Here is a 22,674-nt window from a genome sequence, read left to right as displayed (position 1 = left end):
ACAGAGGTTCCCAAACTGGGGCTGGGGACCCCAGGAGTCTGTGAGGGGGTTTCTGGGAGGGCCACAGTGCATACAGAAATATTCTCCAGCACAGTGCCTCAAATAATTTACATGACCACTGCTGTCAGGTGCTTAAGGTTAGTTCAAATGTAACACATACAGTAAGAGCTCACAACTTTATTCATGTCCAATGCCTGTGCTAACATTTGTTATCATGGGATAACACGTTTCTATAGATACACTGGGTGAGGGTCAGTCACGATGCATGGTCTCATGGGGGACCACAAGCCTAGAAAGCTCTATATTATAAACAGTTGGGATATATGTGCAACAGATACATAACCCAGATGCCTCAGCTGAATGTAGACCAACACACGAGTAGGCTTCAATGCAAATCACAGAGTAACTGCTTCTGATCCTAGTATTATTAAATGTCAAGGGATTTTGTGTTTTAAGTGATGTGCAGATACAGCTATCTGCTCCTGGTGCTCTTTCCAGGACACTCTTGGACATGAGGCTTCAGAAGGTGGCTCTGCTGAGCTCCTACCAACATATCAATATTCCTCACCCAATTTTTGTTGGAGGTCACTGACAGCTTCTGAAAGCATCTTAACTCCAGGTAGAATCACAAACATCATTAGAGAAATACCAAACCTTCCGTTTCTTTAGTCAGCAATCTATGCATGTTTATTTATTATACAGACCACAGCTGTCCAACTTGTTTGTGGATAATAGAGCCACAGCGATGACCAGGGAGTTCTTAAAGAGCCATGCACTGAGAAACAAACCATTTCTTTTTAGAAACAACATAAAGAGACTGATAAACCAGACAACACATTTTGCTTCTACCAAAAACAATTAAATGCCCAACCTTCACCTCTAATCACAAGAGCCATAATGAACTATAATGAATTAGTTAATATTACACATCATTGTATTTTACATGTTTTATGATTATAATGCCACAGATTAACCTTTACTTATTTACTTACCAATTTCTGAATAGTTAGACAATTCCCCTTTGAAAAACCTTATAATACAGTATTGAATAAACATTCTGACCAATGCTGTACTATACACTGTATAAACAAAGACAAAAGCAATGTGCCTGTAGCAACGTATCAACTAAGAACATTAGTGGAATGCATCTGCTCTCAAGAACATTAGTGGAATGCATCTGCTCTCAAGAACATTAGTGGAATGCATCTGCTATCAAGTGTTGCTGTACTAAATGACCCTTGAGTGAGGAGGACTCCTGTTCAATGTTAGGGGGCTTAAAGTTTTCTTGGCTTATTGTAATGTGAAATTTAAAGAACCCCACCAATAAATCTCAAGCAACTCAACAAGAATACAGTTTCTTTGTCTTCAATGGAACACTAAACATCTGTTTAAAATGTAACTTTTTATTCAAACTGTAAGTTAATTGAGTATCTTATTAACCAGAAAGAATTTGTGACTGATTAAATCAATAGCTTTTGTGCCAGGGAAATCCAACCTTTCCCCCTGTTTAACTCCAATAGAACTAACTATTTTGATGATAATTAAATAAAATTACATTATTCCAATTAAAAAAACATTACAAAAATAAATACTTATTTTACTCAAGGTAGTCTTAACTAACCTACAATACAAACTACAATACAATATAATACAATAATATATCATCTATAACTATTAAAAACTTGATATCATTACATTTAGAAATACTAAAACTAACCTAGTAAATTAAATAGCAAACATGTTTGTCATTTAATTTATTAAGTTGTATTTTATTTTTTTTATTTTTAGTATCAGTAAAGACCAAAATAAGCAGTTTTTTCTTTTTTTAATTGTCTTTATTTAGATTTTTTTTTTTGATGAAATATAAGTATGAGGATTTGTACAGATACTATCTCATTCAAAATCTCATCCCAAGTGGTTCAAATTAGCGTCTGCTGTAGACGTATATGTGTTGTGTATAAAGGTCTTCCTATACCACTGCACTGGGGTCCCAAAAGCTATCCAGCCTGGAAGGAACAGTTCCAAGTGATATCATGTAAAACAATAAACAGAGATGTCAGCTGTACCCACAGCGTCATGCCATGCTGGTATGTGTGCTGCTTCACACATGAGTGAGAGCAACAAAGCAGCTAGAAGGGCTAGTCAAATATGTTACCACAGACTTCATCCTAAGCAATATACACTATTTTTAAACTTGATAATCATCTTGTATTTTTTGTCCCCCACTTAAGTGGTTCCTCCTGCGGGGTGTAATATTTCAGCTTAGCTAATTAGAGACTGATCGCTTCACCAAATGCAGCTTTCTTCTTGGCATTCTGAACGCGCATACTGTTGCTGAGTTGTACTTCATTGAAGAGAAAATACTCAACCCTAAACATGCTGCGACTCTGGAGTCTTAGAAAAACAAAAAAAACAAAAACAAAACAAAACAAAAAAAAACAACCCAGTCCAGAAGTCACGTGCATGAAACTATTTAAAAGAGATAAATCTACCGGTATACTTCTGCGAAAGGTACCACCTGAATCTATACCACTAGAGAGAGAAATGGAAAGGTGATGCTTTAAAGCATGCCTTTCATTGGTGTGTGATAAAATCCTGGCAATGTAACACTTTCAGTGGACTTGCCATATTACAGTCTCCTCCAGGCACAATTTGTTGTCCAAGTTCTGCCTGACAGATTACGGTAAATAAATAAATAAAATAAAAAATAAAACTAGATTTAGCTTTTTTGACAGATGGTATATAGGTATATTTGCTGGAGGTTTACCAACTTTAAAAACACAGTGATGACAGACTAGTTTGAAGCATTATTGCTTTCTGTCTCAAACTGCCAAGCTGCTGGAACTACACAATTAACCATAGCTAGTAAAGCAGTGCTTAGTTTACCTGCAGAGACACGCGTGCAGTCTGGTAGCATGGTCTCCACTGCTGTATCCAATGGCTCCGCACTTGACACCCAGTTACAGCAATGCTGAAAAAAGGGACAAGAGAGGATGACATGCAGTTATACAAATACACCTCAGTTACAGGGAAACTCTAGCCTTGGATGCTGTTGGCAACTGTCGATTCCCAAACAACTTGGGAATGTCTGTGTGTGTTTTTTTTTCTTGAAAGACAAAAACAGGTATACTATTCCACACATTTCTCTAAACTTGCATAGAGGAAACATATTTCTTTTTTTGAAGCTGTAAAATGTGGTGGGGTGTTTCCAATATTATTTTTCCGAGCAGCATATAAAACAGCATTGAAAATCTCTCAGTGCCTCTTGTTTGGCGCAACTAATACACTGACAAGTTCCCCCAATGAAATGAAAGGGGACTACCAGCTGTCCAGTCATTAAGACAATGGCTGTCTAGTCAAAATCTGGACAGACTGCAACTCTATCCACTAAATGCATTGCTACTATTTTCACAGTGTGCGCCTCTATTTGACAGCAGACTACAGGACAGCGCTCCCGTGGCGAGTCCTCGCTGATGACTGCACCTGATCAGCAGTAGGGCAGTGCAGTTATATGCAGAACCTCCACTTTCAGCTTTCCCCTCCTTGCCTTGAAGCAGCATTCAATCCTCCAGTCACCCAGGGCAGTCCCCTCCTGCAGCACACACTCAAGCTCCAGACACATGACGCATCGCGGGGTCAGACCAGATCTCTGCCTGATTGTCAGCGTGAGTCAACCCATAACCTTCTGCTGCAGAGGGTCACACATGCTGAATATGCTTTATACTGCAATGAGTAGCTGCATGAAGAAATACAGGTGGTATATTCTAATGAGTGCTTGATCCACTTATGTGTCTGTCTCTTTTTATGCACTGTGCATAAATAAATGCATGCTACACATGCTAATATACAGTACCAGTCAAAAGTTTGAGTACACCTGCTTGAAACCAGGTTTTTCATGATTATCTATGCTTTTAAACTGTATAAACTTGTCTATAAACACTTAATATTTCATTATATGATACATGTACTTATATAAGCTGATAATCATAAGTGAATTGCATTCAAAAATTTAATTTTTAAATGAAAATGTAAATCTTGTCAATTTCAATGAAATGGTCACCCAAAGCAAGGGGATTTCAGTCTGAAGCCCAAGTCAGTTAAAAGTCTGAAATGTGTATAACACAGTGTTAGAACACTGGCCTAAGTATAAAAGTGTCTTTGTTATATGTTCTCTGAGTTAACTAGCATGTTACCTAATTAACCTTTTGTCACCAGTTATTGTTAACAGGTGAGGATCCATGATTACTGTAAATATAGGTAGAATAGGCACAAGTTTGATTCCTGAATGTAAGGGAGCAGAAAATGGCAAAATACACTCAGTTAAGCAAAGACAAAAGACAGTCTGTAATTACTTTAAAAAATAAAGGTAAATCCTTAAGACAAATCCAAAAGAACATTGCAAGTGTCTGTAACTGCTGTGGCCAAGACCATTAAACAATTTGAAGAAACTGGCACTCATGAGGACCGAACAAGGTCAGGCAGGCCAAGGGTGACCTCAGAATCAGAGAACAAGTTAATTCGAGTCACAAGTCTGCGAAACCAGCAATTAACTGCCCCTGAAATACAAGCTCAGCTAAATGCTACTAGAAGTACAGATGTTTCAACATCAACTGTTCAGAGGAGATTGCGTGAAGCTGGCCTAACTGGAAGAACTGCTGCAAAGAAACCATTGTTAAGAGTGCAGAATAAGAGGAAGAGACTTGCCTGGGCCAAAAAACACAGAAACTGGACGTTTGAGGAGTGGAAGTCGGTCTTATGGACTGATGAGTCAAAATTTGAAATATTTGGGTCCAACCGTTGAGTATTTGTAAGACGCAGAGAGGGTGAGCGCATGAGTTGTGCATGTGTGGTTCTCACTGTCAAGCATGGAGGAGGCAGTGTCATGGTCTGGGGTTGCTTTGCTGGTGACAGAGTTGGTGATCTTTACCAAGTCCATGGCAAGCTCAACCAGCATGGCTATCATAGCATACTTCAGAGGCATGCCATTCCATCAGGATTATGGCTAGTTGGGCAGTCCTTCATTCTTCAGCAAGATAATGACCCGAAACACACCTCAAAGTTGTGCAAGAACTATCTGGCGAAGAAGGAAAGTGAAGGACAACTCAATCTAATGACCTGGCCTGCCCAGTCTCCAGACCTCAATCCCATAGAACTTGTATGGGACGAACTGGACAGAAGAGTCAAAGCAAAGCTACCCACAAGTGCCCTACATCTCTGGGAATTGCTGCAGAAGAGCTGGGAAGACATGTCGGGTGATTTCCTGCTGAAACTTGTTAACCGAATGCCTCGTGTTTGTGAGGCTTTTATTAAGGCAAAGGGCGGCTATTTTAAAGAATCCAAGATTTAGAGACAATTTTCAATTTTCTTGAACATTGCTTTGATACTCCTTATGTTTTGTTTTGTATATTGTAACATGTGTTTTCATTTTCAAGTATTTACAGAAACGTATACGACATAAAACATTGTCAATTATGAAAAAAACCTAGTTTCCAGCAAGTTTACTCAAACTTTTGACTGGTACTGTATTTACACCATGTATGTGCGAATACAGTTTGAAGTAAAATACACAAGTATATTACGAAAAAGTAGCAAAATATTAACAAAGAAACAAATGACTTTATCTGGATTTTAAAATACTTAACTGAGGGGATTTTTTGCTTTGTTTAAACAAAAAACTTCCTGGCGTTTGGATCAGTTATAAATATGTATGTAAATAAGCATTGGTATGCCTCAGTGTTACAAACTGTATAATTGTCTTTTTTATTCACATTTGTTTATTTATCCCAATGAGCAGCATCCCTTCTTTCACACTAGATTGAATATATTTTGTTCTTTCTAATCCTGTCAATCGAGTTAGCAGAAATAGTTGACTGCTATTTCAGTAAACAAGCACCTTTTGTGTATTTTTAGATTCTTGCTGCCCTAGTTGTGCACCATGGAACCCGTCCTCACTGTGGAAAGATCCTTGACTGGTAGATCAAGTGTCTTATTGTATTTCCTTAATACATTCTGTCTGGAAGAAGATGTCAGCTGTGGTGCAGAGAGGGGAAGAATTTCAAAGGCTCCAGTCCCCACCAATAAAGACTAGGGAATGGCTTTTGAATAGATTTGTCAAGGCAACCCTACTGTTCTGGGACCAGGGAGAGCAGCAATAGCATAAAGGCAGGGTTGCTGTATGGGATTAGAAAGTGAAGCTCACAAAGAATGGCAGATTTTTGTAAGAAACCGTAGATCAATGAAACTATTGAACTGTGTGAAATAACACGAAAACAAACAGGCCATCCTGTAGTGTTACTAACGCTAGTTTAATTTGAAAAAAGAAAGACAGTAATATATTTCATGAATAATATATATATATATATATATATATATATATATATATATATATATATATAATATATATATATGTACATTTAAACATAAAAAGGGCTTCATTTCAAATACTGCAGCAATTACAATTAATGCAAGGCTTAACTGACAGCTGGCATTGCCAATGTAGTTCCATCTAAATTAAGACAGCAAAAAGTTAAAACAAATACCATTTCAAATAGAATAAAAAATATAATGAGTTTCCAGCATGACTGAATACTTTCTGTGTCAGAAGATAATGTGTTAGATTACAATTAACACATCTTTCTCCCCTCAAAGTGACTTAACCGTCTCCAGGATATAAGTATTATCGAATACCGTGTCAAGACATGAGGATGGCTGACTTGTTTTATCATTTATCACAGCTCCTGCAGCATGTAAAAAAAAATACAAAAGCCATGACTTCTTCAGGCACTAAGAATAGGGTGCCAATGATACATGATACATATGTTTCAACATGAAAGGCTACATTTGTCAACTGGTCTTTTAAAACTGCAAGAAATTAACATGCTACGCAAGTCGTGTTTATTCAACTTTTAATTTATTATAGCGGAATCTATTTAATGGCCAATCTTTTTGTTTTATTTTATTAAATATGCTTATTTTACTCAACACATGCTTCACAATAACATATGTACATGCACAGCCAAATTGGCAAGTGGAAGAAATGGAAACACAGTCAGACATTGCTTCAAATAAGTACAATTAAATACAAGCCTAATTCCTTCCAAAACACACCACATTTACACATCACATATTTATTTTGACAGGAAGCCAACTGAACTGAAACTAAGCAAAGCCTCGGGTTGGTTTGTCCTATAGTATTCTGGTCACATGTGCAAAGGAAACAAACACGCTTAGCAAAAAAGCATTACTTTACACTTGAACCCAAACCACTTACTTATTTTGAAAGCATGGAAACACTTGAGCCATTTTGCAGACGCTGTCCATATCTGTAGTTCTTTCCTTTCCCATACTTGATTTTTTATGTAATATTTGAAGAGCACAAGAAGCTCCTTTTCAGTAGGATATTTCAGGCACCAGGAATGTAAAATTAGATTCATTCATGTTTTCAAAAGCATGATAAATAAACAACTGCATAAATAAATAAACAAATAACTTGAATGAGGATAAAAAGAGCCCAGGATAAAGTATTTCTCACCAACAGAAAAAGAAGTTAGACTTAAAGCAGAATCTTTTCAGTATAACACACACTGATTCTATATAATATCGGAACCCACTGTGACAAAACCACAGATTGGTGTCGGAACACCTTCCACAGGGACTCCCTAAGTAAGTTTAGCAATTATAAATTACGTTAACCACATTTCTGTATCAACTTCCTGTGGGAGGACACAACTGTTTATGACAACCAGTCAAGTAGGGTAACATGCTTAGCTGGACTGAGGTGAAGATTGACAGTACCTGAAGTCTCTTTTCACAATCACATCCCATGATCCATTTCATTTGCATCTCTAAATCAGGGAGATGGCAAATTCAACCGGGTGGTCCTAATAAAGTGGCCAGTCAAAGCATGTCATTCTCTAACTTTATAGTGTGTACTATGTACGCATTCCGTATACAATTTAAAAAAAACAAAGAATGGAATGCAGGATTACAGTCAGGCACACAATTATGTTGTCTGCTGCCCACATTGCCTGTAACCCATTACTTATTCTAAATCTGAATACATCTACACTAGGCACAAACTGAATGAAAAAACTTGATTAAATTAACTACATTGCTTTATAAAGTTTATCTGTTAAAAAAAAAAAAAAAATGCACCAAAGAGCCAAAACTGGCTTAATGTAAACAAAGCAATTCATGTGTATTTTACAGCTAATTATTTTTCCTTTATTTATTTTTTTAAGTTAGTTATTATTCAGAAACATATGGCAATAAAAGGCTGGAAACCTGCAGGGAAAACCTGCAACACTGTGGCTTAGCAGGAAGTTAATCACCACCATAATTGCTCTGTATGAAAATGTAAAACGGCAGGCAGGTGCTGGTTAATACAGCTAGTGTTACCCTACCTAAAGGAAGCCCTGCCAAAACAAGATGAAAATACCTTCATCAAATTTACAATTAAAGACTGAAGAGTTCTTAGAATTAAAAAAAGAACGCCAAGTGATGAAAATCCAGGGCCCTATTCACAGAACTTAAACTCATTGGTTATTGCACATTTTTTTCAAGTGGGTTTTGATGAATTAAATAACATTTCATATGTAGGAAACTTTTCTGCACCACGTTAACAGTCTGCAGTAGCTCTATGGATATCAAACTTTATTTAAACGTTCTTTAACTCAGGAATTAAAGCTTTGTGAACAGCTTAAGCTCTCTATATTAATGTTTTTACCCTTTAGAAAAAAGGATCTAAGGAACAACACTTTTCAGTTGAGTAAAAGTAGTTCAGTACTTTTATATTTGCACTTTCATATTTTCCTTTTAGAGAACCACATTATAGCTATAAGTAATAGCAAATTCATCCTCCAAGCAAACAGTCTGTGTGTCATTAAATTTGAGCAATCTTACCCTCTTTAACTCCTCCATATGTTAAATACCTGATGTTAAATAACACACACTAATATACTTGTGTTAAATCAAACTCAACTATTAAACCAGTATCAACTTTACATTATTATACAGTAGAAGTATTCCTAGTAAAGTACTACCACATACTGAAATAAATACACACTATAGATTTTAAAGCATATGTCATTTTCATAATTAAACCCTTGTGATAGATATCTTGTGTAGCACACAAAGGATTTATACAAATAACCCCTTTCTCTCCACCAATGCTCAATGTTTATCATATTTATAAATCTGCAGTGTCACAGAATTGTACATATACAATCTAATTCCAGTGAGCGGGTTTAGTGATAACTTTATATCTTAACCTATTGTTCACTCTTATGTAACATTTCCCAAACTTTCTTTCAGCTTTAAAAGACAGACGCTTCCTTTCCACCTAAACCCTGTTACTACTACCTCACACACTGACACAACACCGCACCTAAACCCTGTTACTACTACCTCACACACTGACACAACACCGCACCTAAACCCTGTTACTACTACCTCACACACTGACACAACACCGCACCTAAACCCTGTTACTTAACCCTTCCCAGCGACAGCAAGTGGAAGCGACAGCGAGTGGGAGAAGTACAGGCGTGGAAAAGTACAGAGCAGTTTCGAAGCAGTAAGGAGAAATTGCATCTTGAATTGCTTTAATCAGAAAACTGGGGAAACACAGCAGCAGCTCAAAGTCAAACAGCCGCGTGTGTTTTTCTGATAACAAACAAGCTGAAACTCGGAGCAGCTGATTCAAATTCAGCGCCGTTTTGAGACACGGGCGAGGGGAGGCGCCAACAGCACAGCAGAACAACGCAGTTAAACGAGGCAGTCTTCCCAGCGACAGCGAGTGGGAGAAGTACAGGCGTGGAAAAGTACAGAGCAGTTTCGAAGCAGTTTGAAAGCAGGTTGACGGCTGCAGAAGAAACTAAACTTCAAAAAAAAAAACCTCAACATGGTCTTCAAGCCAGTAATCTGTGACACATGCTTGATGTGGGAAATCCGAGAAAACCCAGCGGAGCTAAACCAAGTGTGCGTAAAGTGCCGCGCGATCCAGGATTTGCATAAACTAGTAAGTATGCTAGAAATGGAGCTGGAAGAAGTGAGACAGCAACAGGATCTTGAGGAACTGGCACACCCACAATTCATGGAAGTCTGCATCACCCCTAACAGACTGAAAGCCACCAGGGAGATAGAAGGTCAGAACAGCTGGGTTCAGGTAGGCAGAAGCAGGGAAAAAAAGAAACTTCGTCAAACACAACCACCAGAAATCAAAACAACCAACAGATTTGAGTCACTTCAGAATTTTGATGAGCAGAACCAACAACAAGAGAATGAAAGGAACAACATCCAGGACCCTATTGACAGTGGTGACCAGACAGCAAAAAGAAGGGAGGTCATGATTGTTGGGGACTCCATATTGAGAAACACAGCAAGTTCAATTCGCAGTTTGGACCCCCTTACTACAACAGTGTGCTGCCTTCCGGGAGCCTCGGTCAAGCACATCACTGAAAACGTGGACAGGCTCCTAGAACGAACAGGAGACGACCCGGTAGTAGTCGTCCACATCGGTACAAACAACATTGGAAGAGACAGACCAAAATCCCTGCAAAACAAATTCAGAGAGCTAGGAAGGAAATTAAAAGAGAAAACCAAAACTGTGGTATTTTCTGGTATACTACCCGCACCTTGCAAAGGACCATATGGACAGCTGGAAATAATTAATCAAAACGCATGGCTGAAGACGTGGTGCACACGGGAAGGCTTCACCTATCTTGATCATTGGACCACATTCTACAACGAGGACTATCTGTATAGACGGGATGGACTGCATTTAAATAAAAAGGGAACTAGTCTACTTGGAGAAAAGATCCTCGAGCAGGTTCAGAAGCATTTAAACTAGAAAGGAAGGGGGGAGAAATCAACAAAAAAACAGAAGGGAGACCGCATCAAAACAAGAACAACAACTCAGGTAAGACAACCATTAAATGTATTTATCTAAATGCTAGAAGTATCAGAAACAAAATTCTAGAACTTGAAGCTACTGCACTAACAGGTAACTATGATGTGATAGGTGTTACAGAAACGTGGTTATCTGAGAGTGATGGGGACGAATATAATATTTGTGGGTATACACTGTATAGGAAAGACAGGCAGGACAGAAGAGGAGGAGGGGTAGCGCTATACATAAGAAACAGTCTTGAAGCCCAGGTGTTAAACCTGGACAAAGAAAATAAAACCGAATCAATATGGGTCAGAATAACAGACAAAAATTCAAAAGGCATAATAATAGGAGCATGCTATAGACCGCCAGATTCAGACGGTGAGCACAATAATCTGTTATACAATGACATTAGAAATGTGTGTAGCAAAGGAGAAGCCATACTAATGGGGGATTTCAACTTCCCCCAAATAAAATGGGAAAACCCGGTGGGTAGCACGAAGGATGAAATAGAAATGGTGGAAATGACAAATGACTGCTTCCTAACACAATTTGTCAAGGCACCCACTAGAGGGGAGGCATGCCTTGATTTAGTCTTTTCAAATAACGAAGATAGAATAACTAAAACAGAGGTCAGAGAACCACTGGCAAACTCAGACCACAACATGGTCTCATTTGAAGTGTTTTTTAAATCCCCAAAAGTAAAGACTAAAGCTAAGGTTTACAATTTTAGAAAAGCAAACTATGAAGGTATGAAACAGAGACTAACAGAAGTAGATTGGAGTAAAATAGAGAAAACACCCACAGAAGAAGGATGGTTGTTCTTCAAAAATGTAGTACTAGAGGCGCAAAACAATTATATCCCTAAAGTAGACAAATCTAAATGTAAAACTAAATTGCCAAAATGGTTTAATAGATCAATTAAAAAAAATATTCAGCGAAAAAAGGCACTTTACAGAGCATTAAAAAAGGACCAAAAAGAAAGTACGCAGAAAGAGTACACAGAACTGCAAACACAAGTCAAAAAGGAAGTTAGAAAGGCCAAGAGAGAAATAGAAATAAACATTGCTAAGGGAGCTAAAACCAATTCCAAAATGTTTTTCCAATATTACAACAGCAAGAGAACATTCAAAGAGGAGATTAAATGTTTAAGAGATACAAATGGCAAAATCGTAGAGGAAGAAAAAAAAATAGCAAATATGTTAAATGATTACTTTTCACAAGTTTTTACAAAGGAAGATACTGACAACATGCCCCACATGTCATCCAGTTCCTATCCAGTTTTAAATAACTTTAGCATAACTGAGGCAGAAGTGTTAAAGGGACTAGGAGCTCTTAAAATAAACAAATCCCCTGGGCTGGATGAGATCCTCCCAGTAGTACTCAAAGAAATGAAAGAAGTAATTTACAAACCGCTAACCAAGATCATGCAGCAGTCTCTTGACACAGGGGTGGTACCGACAGACTGGAAAATTGCAAACGTAATACCGATCCACAAAAAGGGAAACAAAACTGAACCAGGTAACTACAGACCAGTAAGCCTGACTTCTATTATATGCAAACTTATGGAAACTATAATAAGATCCAAAATGGAAAATTACCTATATGGTAACAGGGTCCTGGGAGACAGTCAACATGGTTTTAGGAAAGGGAGATCGTGCCTAACTAACTTGCTTGATTTTTTTGAGGATGCAACATCGATAATGGATAATTGCAAAGCATATGACATGGTTTATTTAGATTTCCAGAAAGCTTTTGACAAAGTCCCGCACAAAAGATTAATTCTCAAACTGAACGCAGTTGGGATTCAAGGAAACACATGTACATGGATTAGGGAGTGGTTAACATGTAGAAAACAGAAAGTACTGATTAGAGGAAAAACCTCAGAATGGAGTGTGGTAACCAGCGGTGTACCACAGGGATCAGTATTAGGTCCTCTGCTATTCCTAATCTACATTAATGATTTAGATTCTGGTATAGTAAGCAAACTTGTTAAATTTGCAGACGACACAAAAGTAGGAGGAGTGGCAAACACTGTTGCAGCAGCAAAGGTCATTCAAAATGATCTAGACAAGATTCAGAACTGGGCAGACACATGGCAAATGACATTTAATAGAGAAAAGTGTAAGGTACTGCACGCAGGAAATAAAAATGTACATTATAAATATCATATGGGAGATACTGAAATTGGAGAAGGAATCTATGAAAAAGACCTAGGAGTTTTTGTTGACTCAGAAATGTCTTCATCTAGACAATGTGGGGAAGCTATAAAAAAGGCTAACAAGATGCTCGGATACATTGTGAAAAGTGTTGAATTTAAATCAAGGGAAGTAATGTTAAAACTGTACAATGCATTAGTAAGACCTCATCTTGAATATTGTGTGCAGTTCTGGTCACCTCGCTATAAAAAAGATATTGCTGCTCTAGAAAGAGTGCAAAGAAGAGCGACCAGAATTATTCCGGGCTTAAAAGGCATGTCATATGCAGACAGGCTAAAAGAATTGAATCTGTTCAGTCTTGAACAAAGAAGACTACGTGGCGACCTAATTCAAGCATTCAAAATTCTAAAAGGTATTGACAGTGTCGACCCAAGGGACTTTTTCAGCCTGAAAAAAGAAACAAGGACCAGGGGTCACAAATGGAGTTTAGAAAAAGGGGCATTCAGAACAGAAAATAGGAGACACTTTTTTACACAGAGAATTGTGAGGGTCTGGAATCAACTCCCCAGTAATGTTGTTGAAGCTGACACCCTGGGATCCTTCAAGAAGCTGCTTGATGAGATTTTGGGATCAATAAGCTACTAACAACCAAACGAGCAAGATGGGCCGAATGGCCTCCTCTCGTTTGTAAACTTTCTTATGTTCTTATGTTCTTACTACTACCCCACACACTGACACAACACCCCACCTAAACCCTGTTACTACTACCTCACACACTGAGACAACATCCCACCTAAACCTGGTTACTACTACCGCACACACTGACACAACACCCCACCTAAACCCTGTTACTACTACTTCACACACTGACACAACACCCCACCTAAACCGTTACTACTACCTCACACACTGACATAACACCCCTCCTAAACCCTGTTACTACTACCTCACACACTGACACAACACCCCACCTAAACCCTGTTACTACTACCTCACACACTGACACAACACCCCACCTAAACCCTGTTAATACTACCTCACACACTGAGGCAACATTGCATGCCCCTGGTATTACTTGAAGTAGTTGGAGGTCATATGTGGCAACTTTAAGCAGGAATTTATACTACTAACAGAAAAAAAAAAAACACTTATATTTTACTTATGTTTTATTTCTGTATTTATTTTTATTATACAGAACGATTTTTCTGCGAACAGATGTTACAAAACTAGTAAAATGCACGATAAAGTTAATGTAATTAAATGTGCCTAAGTTGATTGTCACTAATTAACAATAACAATAAAGAATAACAGTTTTACTAATGGTCTAAAATGCATTTTGATGTAAAAGACCTTGAGCAGTTTGGTTTACACTGTTCTAATAACTAAGTATTTTGTATTTTTTTGGATAACCAAGGCTGCATTAGGTGAATATTTGTATTGGAAATAAGGGTTCAGATAAACGACTGACAGCTCTAGACAAGTCATTTCAAAATGATCCTTCTACAGCAGTAGAAATAGACTGAAAATCTTTTTTTTTTTTTTATTATTATTATTATCTTCAAGTTCAAAATGTAAAATCGAACAAAAATATTTCAAGCTAGTTTTTCCCTTTGGTTTTACTTTTTTTTTTTTTTTTTTTTTTTTTAATAAACAAGATTTGATTGTTCAGTTCAGATTGATACTGCATTGTAACAGAAAGATGTGGGCTAAGACTGTAATGCCAGGAGCGCTGGCACAAGCCCAGTGTAATTTCTGAACATGCATTAGTGCTACTCATTTACAAATCAAGCCCCTAGATTTCGAGAGCTTGCAATGCGAAGGTCAACTGCTTCCCACCAGTCATGCGACAATGACATCATCAAAGCACTGTCTCACCATGAGCTTGGAATCACCGGCCACACTACGCATGATCTCTAAATCAAATTGCTTCTGAACTTTCCCCAAATCCAATAACCTAACCTTAAGAGAAGAATTACTCCAGTCTGACAAAAGGGTTTAGGATTAGAAGACATTTCAAAACCCAGAGGTTCAGCTTTTCTTACTGAAACGTGCTGGGTGATCAATGACTGTAGTAAAAATGTTAACAGTGAACCTAAAAAAAAAAAAAAAAAAAAAAGAAAAAAACACTCGGACATGTCCGAGACAGTGGGGGTGTGTGTGAAGGTTACCTGAGCTGGAACAGAATATATATCATCATCAAACAAGGCAGGAGAGTCAGATCAGGCTAAGATGAGAAGCAAAGCATAGATCAAGACAATAAGCAATATTATACAGTAAATAATGTAAGTGTCCGGGGTCAAGTCTACAAGATGCAGGCAATAAGCCCTGAGATGGAATAGATATTTGCATAAAGAAATACAGTGCCTTTAAACACACGTTGAATGAGAGGCTCTTATAGTCACCCATCCGCTAGGGTTTTTGCACACATGCCTTTCTGTTTTCCTGACTCACCCGAGAACCTATTCACGAAACCAACATTGCAAGTATCAATGCACGGCAGGTAAAAATGATGGGAGTTATTCTAATTGCCTACATCCTTTAAGTGTCTCTTGGTGGAAACTCAAATCATTAACATTGCATGTAAGTTTCCATAAGTGTATGTTTGTTTCAATAAGTATGTGAATAATTAAAAGTGGTGGCAGAATTTATCTCTGTCACTATTTTTATATAAACTGAACAGGGCCAGGTGTGTGTTAATTGATAGACATTGCAGGTCATTAACACCATTAGCTACCACACCTTACTAGAAATGGATATACTGTACTCTGGGAGTGTTATATTACTAAGAAGACAATATACCATTGCCAATTACCTTTATCCAAAATACAAATCAAATCTGGAGTGGGGAAAAGATTTAAAACAGAACGGTTAGAGGAAAACTAGAGAGCTATTTAGTGTGCCCAGCACACATGCATACTGAATACTGGTGAAGTCAGTCCTAGGGTGAAGAAATATTGGGAACAACTACTGTACCTGAAAATGATCAACAGAAACTCCATCAGCATTACTGTGTGTAACTTCTCTAGAATAACCAGTTACTGTAAATAGTTGAATTACCATGTTAGTAAGCTAGCTACTGTCAGCAAACAAAACAAGCTTCCTATGAATCAGATCCCTATATCGCCAGTACCTGGATAGTAAGCTGGCTCGTGTCTTACCTCTTGCATCCACTCTAAGATTGATTTGCCAGCTTCTTGATGCCAGACGTTATGGACGGAATCTGTGAGAGCTACAGCACACACCTTGCTCTTCACTTCAGCCTCTCGCTGAATCATCTGAAAGGGGAAGAAAGAGGACAATAGAACCACGTATGAAATGCTTGAGCCGCAACCTCTCAAGCACCCGCAAGATGAAATGAGGAGGTCTCGAAAATGAATCCTTTTCAATTTGGTTCGGTTTCAAGAGTGGCGGGCTATTGCCAATTATATCTGGAAGATTCAGCACTAAATGTGTTTTCACCTACATTCCCCCTAAAAGATAAATTGCAGTTCTGTATCCTCTGTGCCACAGTGAAAAAAAAAATTCTAAACCCCCCATTGCCAGTCCTTCACTATCACTGTAACCCTTGTGAAATGCACTGGCCACAAAAACCATTAAACGTGCATTAGTCTGCTTTGTTCTCTTTTGTTGTTTTTTTAAGTAATAATCCAGTATACTCATTAAAAAGACTCAATAGGGTTGCTGCAATGCAAAATGTTCATAACAATTGAAAGCCCTTATTCTAGATGTACAGCTTATGGCAAGAAAAACTAACCTTAAAAAATAACATTAGATTTTGATAGTCAGGTCAGCCAGTCAGAGGATTGTGCAGCATAGCGATGGCCAATGCATTATGTTTTCAGAGGGAGACGTTATACCTACATCCAATCACACTCATGCTACATATCACAATGTGCCCCCTCCCTTTCTTTGTCTCAGGAAGGTATTAAACAGTACGACATGATCAAACTCTCCAAATGTATCTGGTTTTCTTGCCAATAGCTTGCATACATTATATATATTATTACAACAGCCATCATGACTTTCCTAGATTGGTTTAGAAATTGTAATATAGAGCTTTCTCATTGGCTTAGACAGTTGTCTTTGACGAAAATAAACATGTGAGATCCACCACAATAAAATAAAAGGTATAAGGCATTTCAAGTTGTACTCGAGGGAAGTCTAACCAGCTAAAAGGAGGAGCAGTGTTAGGTCAACGAGCACTATGCTGTACTTCTTGACTTGAACATGGCTGGGTTTCCCTGTACATCAAAGTGGCTATGACCTCCTGAAAACTGCTTCCAACTGGAGTTAAATTAAACTGGGAGTGTATGGAGATAACTGGAATCTATTAGAACAAATACATCACAGGCTGATAAGCAGTTCACAGAGGTGTCTACTGGGGAGTTTCAAAACAGAGAAGAATTCCAAGGAATGACATTCCCAGAAACCAAGTACACACGGTTTTAATCTGCTGAATGGGGCATGAAAAACAAGCAAAATAGATCAAAATAGACGTTCTCTTAAGTGCATTTTACCTTTCTTTTTTTTTTTTAATTCAGTAACATAATACATACACTTTCTTAAAGCATTTCATTATATAACATGTGTGTACTTCAAGTATAGATCACATTAGGTGTTATGTATATACATAGATATATATATATATATATATATAATATATATATATATTATATATATATATCCACATATATATATAATATAGATCAATTATTTATTGTGTTTGATATTATATTTGTATTTACAAGGTATTTGTCATATAATATATTTATAAGTGGTTTATACACAAAACACACCAGTGTGTATATATATATACAATTTTAGACACACACACACACATATATATATATATATATATATATATATATATATATATATATATATATATATATATATATATACAGAATCTCATAGTTTAATCAATGATTGAGTTAATAGAACTGAATACTTATTAACAGTAAAAATAAATGAGTTTCCATAACAGTACCTATTGGTTTCATTTCCAAAGTCTGTTTAGTTTATCACGGCTACCAATGTTAAAATGTTTTGCCATATAAAAGGGAAGGCCATAAATATTTTACCTCCTATTTTTATTTTTAAAAAAAAACAAGAGAAGTCTGTATTTTTTCTGCCTCAACCAACTCAATCTGTAAGATGAGCAATGGTTTACTATTTGGAGACATATTTCTAAGGTATCCTGGGAGCTGCTAGCCTGTCTCACACTGTTTAATATTCTGTTTAGAGTTTTTACTGGACTCTTGCAATGATTGACAGAGCAGCTCTCATACCTCATGGTCTGTCTGGAAATGTCAATTCTGTGAAAGAAACTTTCAGCACAGTATGAAACATTTTACTAAGAAGTCCTTGAAACCTGTAACAATGTAACTAAATACCTATGCATATTTATCTTTGGTAATCTACCAGATAGAGACCATATAATACCGAAATACATACTGTCGAAATAGTCTTACGAGCGTTTTGAAATCAGATATTTATACAGTAGTGTCCTTTGAAGACAAATTTGGCAGTGGGCAGGAAAACCATTGATTTTTGGATAAAAGTTGAGTGTTACAAATCAGGTGGTGTACAATAATTGTTTGTGCAAGTTATGCTCATTTCATAACTAGCTTATAGTGTAAATTTGTCCATCGTACTACACTGTTTTTATGCACAATCATCCCACTTGAAGTTGTTAAATCATGCAACAATCACCCCCATGCCAAAGACTATTTAGAAGTCACTGGCATATAAACTTGCCTTTCAACAATTCAGTGAAAAACAATGCAGCTCGGTAACTCAGATTTTGGTAATTCCAGTACTGTGGAGTCATTACCAAGCCTTGATGATTTCTTTACATTCACCTCATAGTCACTACACAGTACAGGAATGGATACAACATGTGGTCCAAAGCTCTTCACTCGAATGCCAATCACAGAACTAACCCATGTAAAATAAATTCCAATTTCTCAGATTTCTATACAGATTATGACCCCGGAGGCTCTTGCATTTCATGCACTGCATTCTTCCAGCTGCAGACCCTGCTGCTGTTGTGTGGTTTGACAGGCTCCTATCTTTCTGGAAATGTGACATCATTAAACACAAAAACCATCACCTTGTTTTGGTTGCATTCATAATAATATTCACTAGGACACGAAACATTACCCATAGAAACTGTTAACTATCTTTTGAAAACCACCCTAACTTAAAATGCAAGTCAATCTCGACAGGGTACCAATGTGCTGCTGCATACTGCATTTAGTGCAACCAAAATGTTCTCTGTAATGTTTTTACATGTGTTCCTGTTGACCTTTAAAGGGGTGGCTATTTTGTTATCTTGCATGGCTGCCTGTACATTGTTTTGATATGGCCTGCTCACTGCGTGTATTCAGGGACAGACAGTATGCAAACATTGACTGATGCCTTTCAGATGTTACAAGACTAAGCGGCTGTCGTCTTCCCCAATTATTCCCCATTGCTTTCAACTGTACAGTCCTTCAGCAGCAGTGTTATTAACGCTCTACCATACCCTGTATATAGAATGTATGGTTCGTACAGAGGATACACCATGAACGTTTATAGAGTGCTGTAGTTATTCCACAAATGAGGGTGGTCATAGTAACTCACAAGCCCCCAAAAGGACCCTATGCATGGCCATGGTATATTCTGCTTATACAACAAGTACAGTGTTTGGAAAGAAAGTATGTTTAAACCTACTTTTAACAGCTGATATCAAAGAATTACTTTCCTTACTTAAAGCTCTGTATCTGCAAAGCACCTTCATCTGGAAGAGTGTGATTCTGTGATTCGCCTGGTCATTCTGTCACTGACTTGAATAAACGCAAGATAGAAGGACAACATTCACTTACAGTATGACCACCGAATATGAAGAAGTTATTATGCGTGACATCTCATCTTGCTGTATACATATGCTTATCCTACAGTTGGTCATCCTGAATTTAAAAACCCCATTATTTTGTTCTTCATATCATTTTTTAAGAAAAAAAGAGGGGCAATAAAAACTACATCAAGTTCACCGGTCTGGTCACATCAACAATATGCACAGCAACAGTTATCTCGTAACTTATTTGCAAATTCTAAGGTGAAAGCACACACCACATTGAAATGCAGTTTGTCGAGGACTTTAAATGACTCAAAGGTCCTTTGTTTCATTAGATGTCTATATGCCAGCTACACCCCCCCCCCCCATTATGATATGCAAAGTAGCTTTATAATACTTTACTGTTCAAACTACTGGCAAACGCCTCACACCCCCCCCCCCCCCCCCCCCCAACAGAAATGTATACAGTTCAACTAACATTTCAGTAACTTTTTGAAATACTTAACTATCCATTTCAACATTTCTAATGTGTACGAAATTACTGTCTGAATCAGTTCAAAGCCCATTACATATCTGAATGGCTCAGGTTATTTCTTTTAGTTCCAATCTGAATTCCTAGCTCTGGATGAACCCCACTCCCCAGCGCCTTTTTCTTTACAGTATTCTATAGAAGCAATGGTTGCTAAGAAACACCAAACATGAGCAGAAAACCCAATTAAATGGCAAACACAGAAGTAATTTCGCTACAACTAAAGTCACCAAAAGCACTTCTCTTATGGAGACTAAAGCCAATAACAGCGTCATACAGGTGGAATCTGTTACAGGCATTAACCCATCCAGACCCTCATCCTTATCTCTGTACACGGAAAGAACAAGTGCTGGGCAACAATTGCCTGCTTTCATGAAATGTAAGTAGCTACTGACCCTACAGAAATTCAGCCATCCAAATCTGATCTGGACTGATGCTATGACCAAAACACATACATGTTAGCTTTTCTATTGTAAAACATGCTCCCGTCTATCAGAAACACCATTGTATACAATAATCCAAGTATTCTGCAAGCCTAGTATATAACGCACAGCTAGGATTTGAAAGTTATAATGTGAACATCAGCCTCATGAATTATTAGTGGACAGATACTGATCAAAAACCATGTTCATATCTGTTCCTATAACAGAACATGTTCATAAGGTATTTTGGTATGATACCAGGTTTATTTTAATAATTTTAAATATATGGTATTAAGGTATTAATTACACTATGTAACACAATTTTTGTTCCTGGGTAGTAAGTGTTATTTCCTAATTGCTTATACCTCAAAAGTATAGAAAATGGTTATTATTCCCCACAAACTTTGCTTTTGTGACTAGGACAGTAATATTTTGAAACTGACCCATTTCCAATGAGAAAACGGGTGAATTTGTGTCTTTTCGTTCACATAAAGTCAGAAAAAAACAACATATGAATCCAAATTAACATGTATTTATACTAAAGTAATACAAACATGACTACAAAAGATTTAGAAGTGAGTAGTTTTTCGGGATTTACGATTATACTGTAAATCACTTTCACGAATCAGCCCCGAAATGTAGTCTCCCATCATGTTCTTGTTATACTGTCCTCGGTAACAGCATTCAAAGTCCAGTATATCCTGGTGGAAGCGCTGGCCTTGCTCCTCCGAGTACGCTCCCATGTTCTCCTTGAATTTATCAAGATAAGCATCAAGGGTATGGGCTTTGAGGGACATCCTACAGCCCATTGTGCCGTAGTTCTTCACCAGTCTCAACCAGCTCCACATAGTTTTCGGCCTTGTTATTGCCCAGGAAGCCCCGAACCACTGCGACAAAGCTGTTTCAAGCCGCTTTCTCCTTACTAGTGAGCTTCTTGGGGAATTCATTGCACTCCATGATCTTCTTTATCTGTGGTCCGACGAAGACACCGGCTTTGACCTTTGCCTCAGACAGCTTAGGGAAGAAGTCTTGAAGGTACTTGAAGGCTGCCAACTCCTTATCTAGAGCTCTGACAAATTGTTTCATAAGGCCCAATTTGACATGCAGTGGTGGCATCAGCACCTTCCAGGGGTCCACCAGTGGCTCCCACTTGACGTTGTTCCTCCCCACAGAGAACTCGGTCCGCTGTGGCCAGTCCCGCCTATGGTAGTGCGCCTTGGTGTCCCTGCTGTCCCAAAGGCAAAGATAGCAGGGAAACTTGGTAAAACCGCCTTGGAGACCCATCAGGAATGCTACCATTGCAGCCCCTTGATGCCATCTCAGACAAATGCAGATAAGCATCCATTTAGGCAGCTGGAACTAAACTGAACTGGTGGGCTTAAGGCCCCTGTATTTATACTACTATTTATATTACTGGAAAGTTCTAGAACGTTCTAGAAGTTACTCCAAGTTTACTCAGCACTGAATCTATCTGGAATGTTCTGGAAATAGGTACATTTCAAAATATCACTGTCCTGGTCACAAAAGCAAAGTTTGTGGGGAATAATAGACATTTTCTATACTTTTGAGGCATAAGCAATTAGGAAATAACACTTACTACCCAGGAACCAAAAAAAAAAAAAAATTGTTACACGGTGTTATCCTTTTTTTTAGCTAATAAAACTACATTTGTTTACATTTTAAAAGAAAAACTCATGTTTGTCCCAGATCTAAAATGAAAGTGTGTTCACTGTGCTAATTTATTAAACTTACACTAAAATTAGTGATGTCTGCAATTTCTAATTGTCCAACGCTGTGCTCCACTACCAAGCAGCAACCACTTCCTTTCATGACATGTC

General features: G+C 37.7%; 1 protein-coding gene across 2 annotated transcripts in view; it reads right to left on the bottom strand.

Moving 5' to 3' along the window:
* The window catches only part of LOC121306012 (cotranscriptional regulator FAM172A-like), a 170,044-nt gene that overhangs the window by 40,932 nt on the left and 106,438 nt on the right, over positions 1 to 22,674 (bottom strand). The window contains exons 9-10 of one of the 2 annotated variants that reach the window (XM_041237747.1): positions 16,206 to 16,322; positions 2,887 to 2,971 (exon numbers count right to left, since the gene is read on the bottom strand). In XM_041237747.1, the coding sequence (XP_041093681.1) occupies positions 2,887 to 2,971; positions 16,206 to 16,322 (202 nt within the window). The remainder of the gene's footprint in view (positions 1 to 2,886; positions 2,972 to 16,205; positions 16,323 to 22,674) is intronic. The other variant, XM_041237748.1, reaches the window with a different exon arrangement.

The sequence above is a fragment of the Polyodon spathula genome, chromosome 2 (assembly GCF_017654505.1).
Source record: "Polyodon spathula isolate WHYD16114869_AA chromosome 2, ASM1765450v1, whole genome shotgun sequence".
In the NCBI taxonomy this organism is placed as follows: Eukaryota; Metazoa; Chordata; class Actinopteri; order Acipenseriformes; family Polyodontidae; genus Polyodon; species Polyodon spathula.
This window is presented reverse-complemented; position numbering and strand designations above follow the sequence as displayed.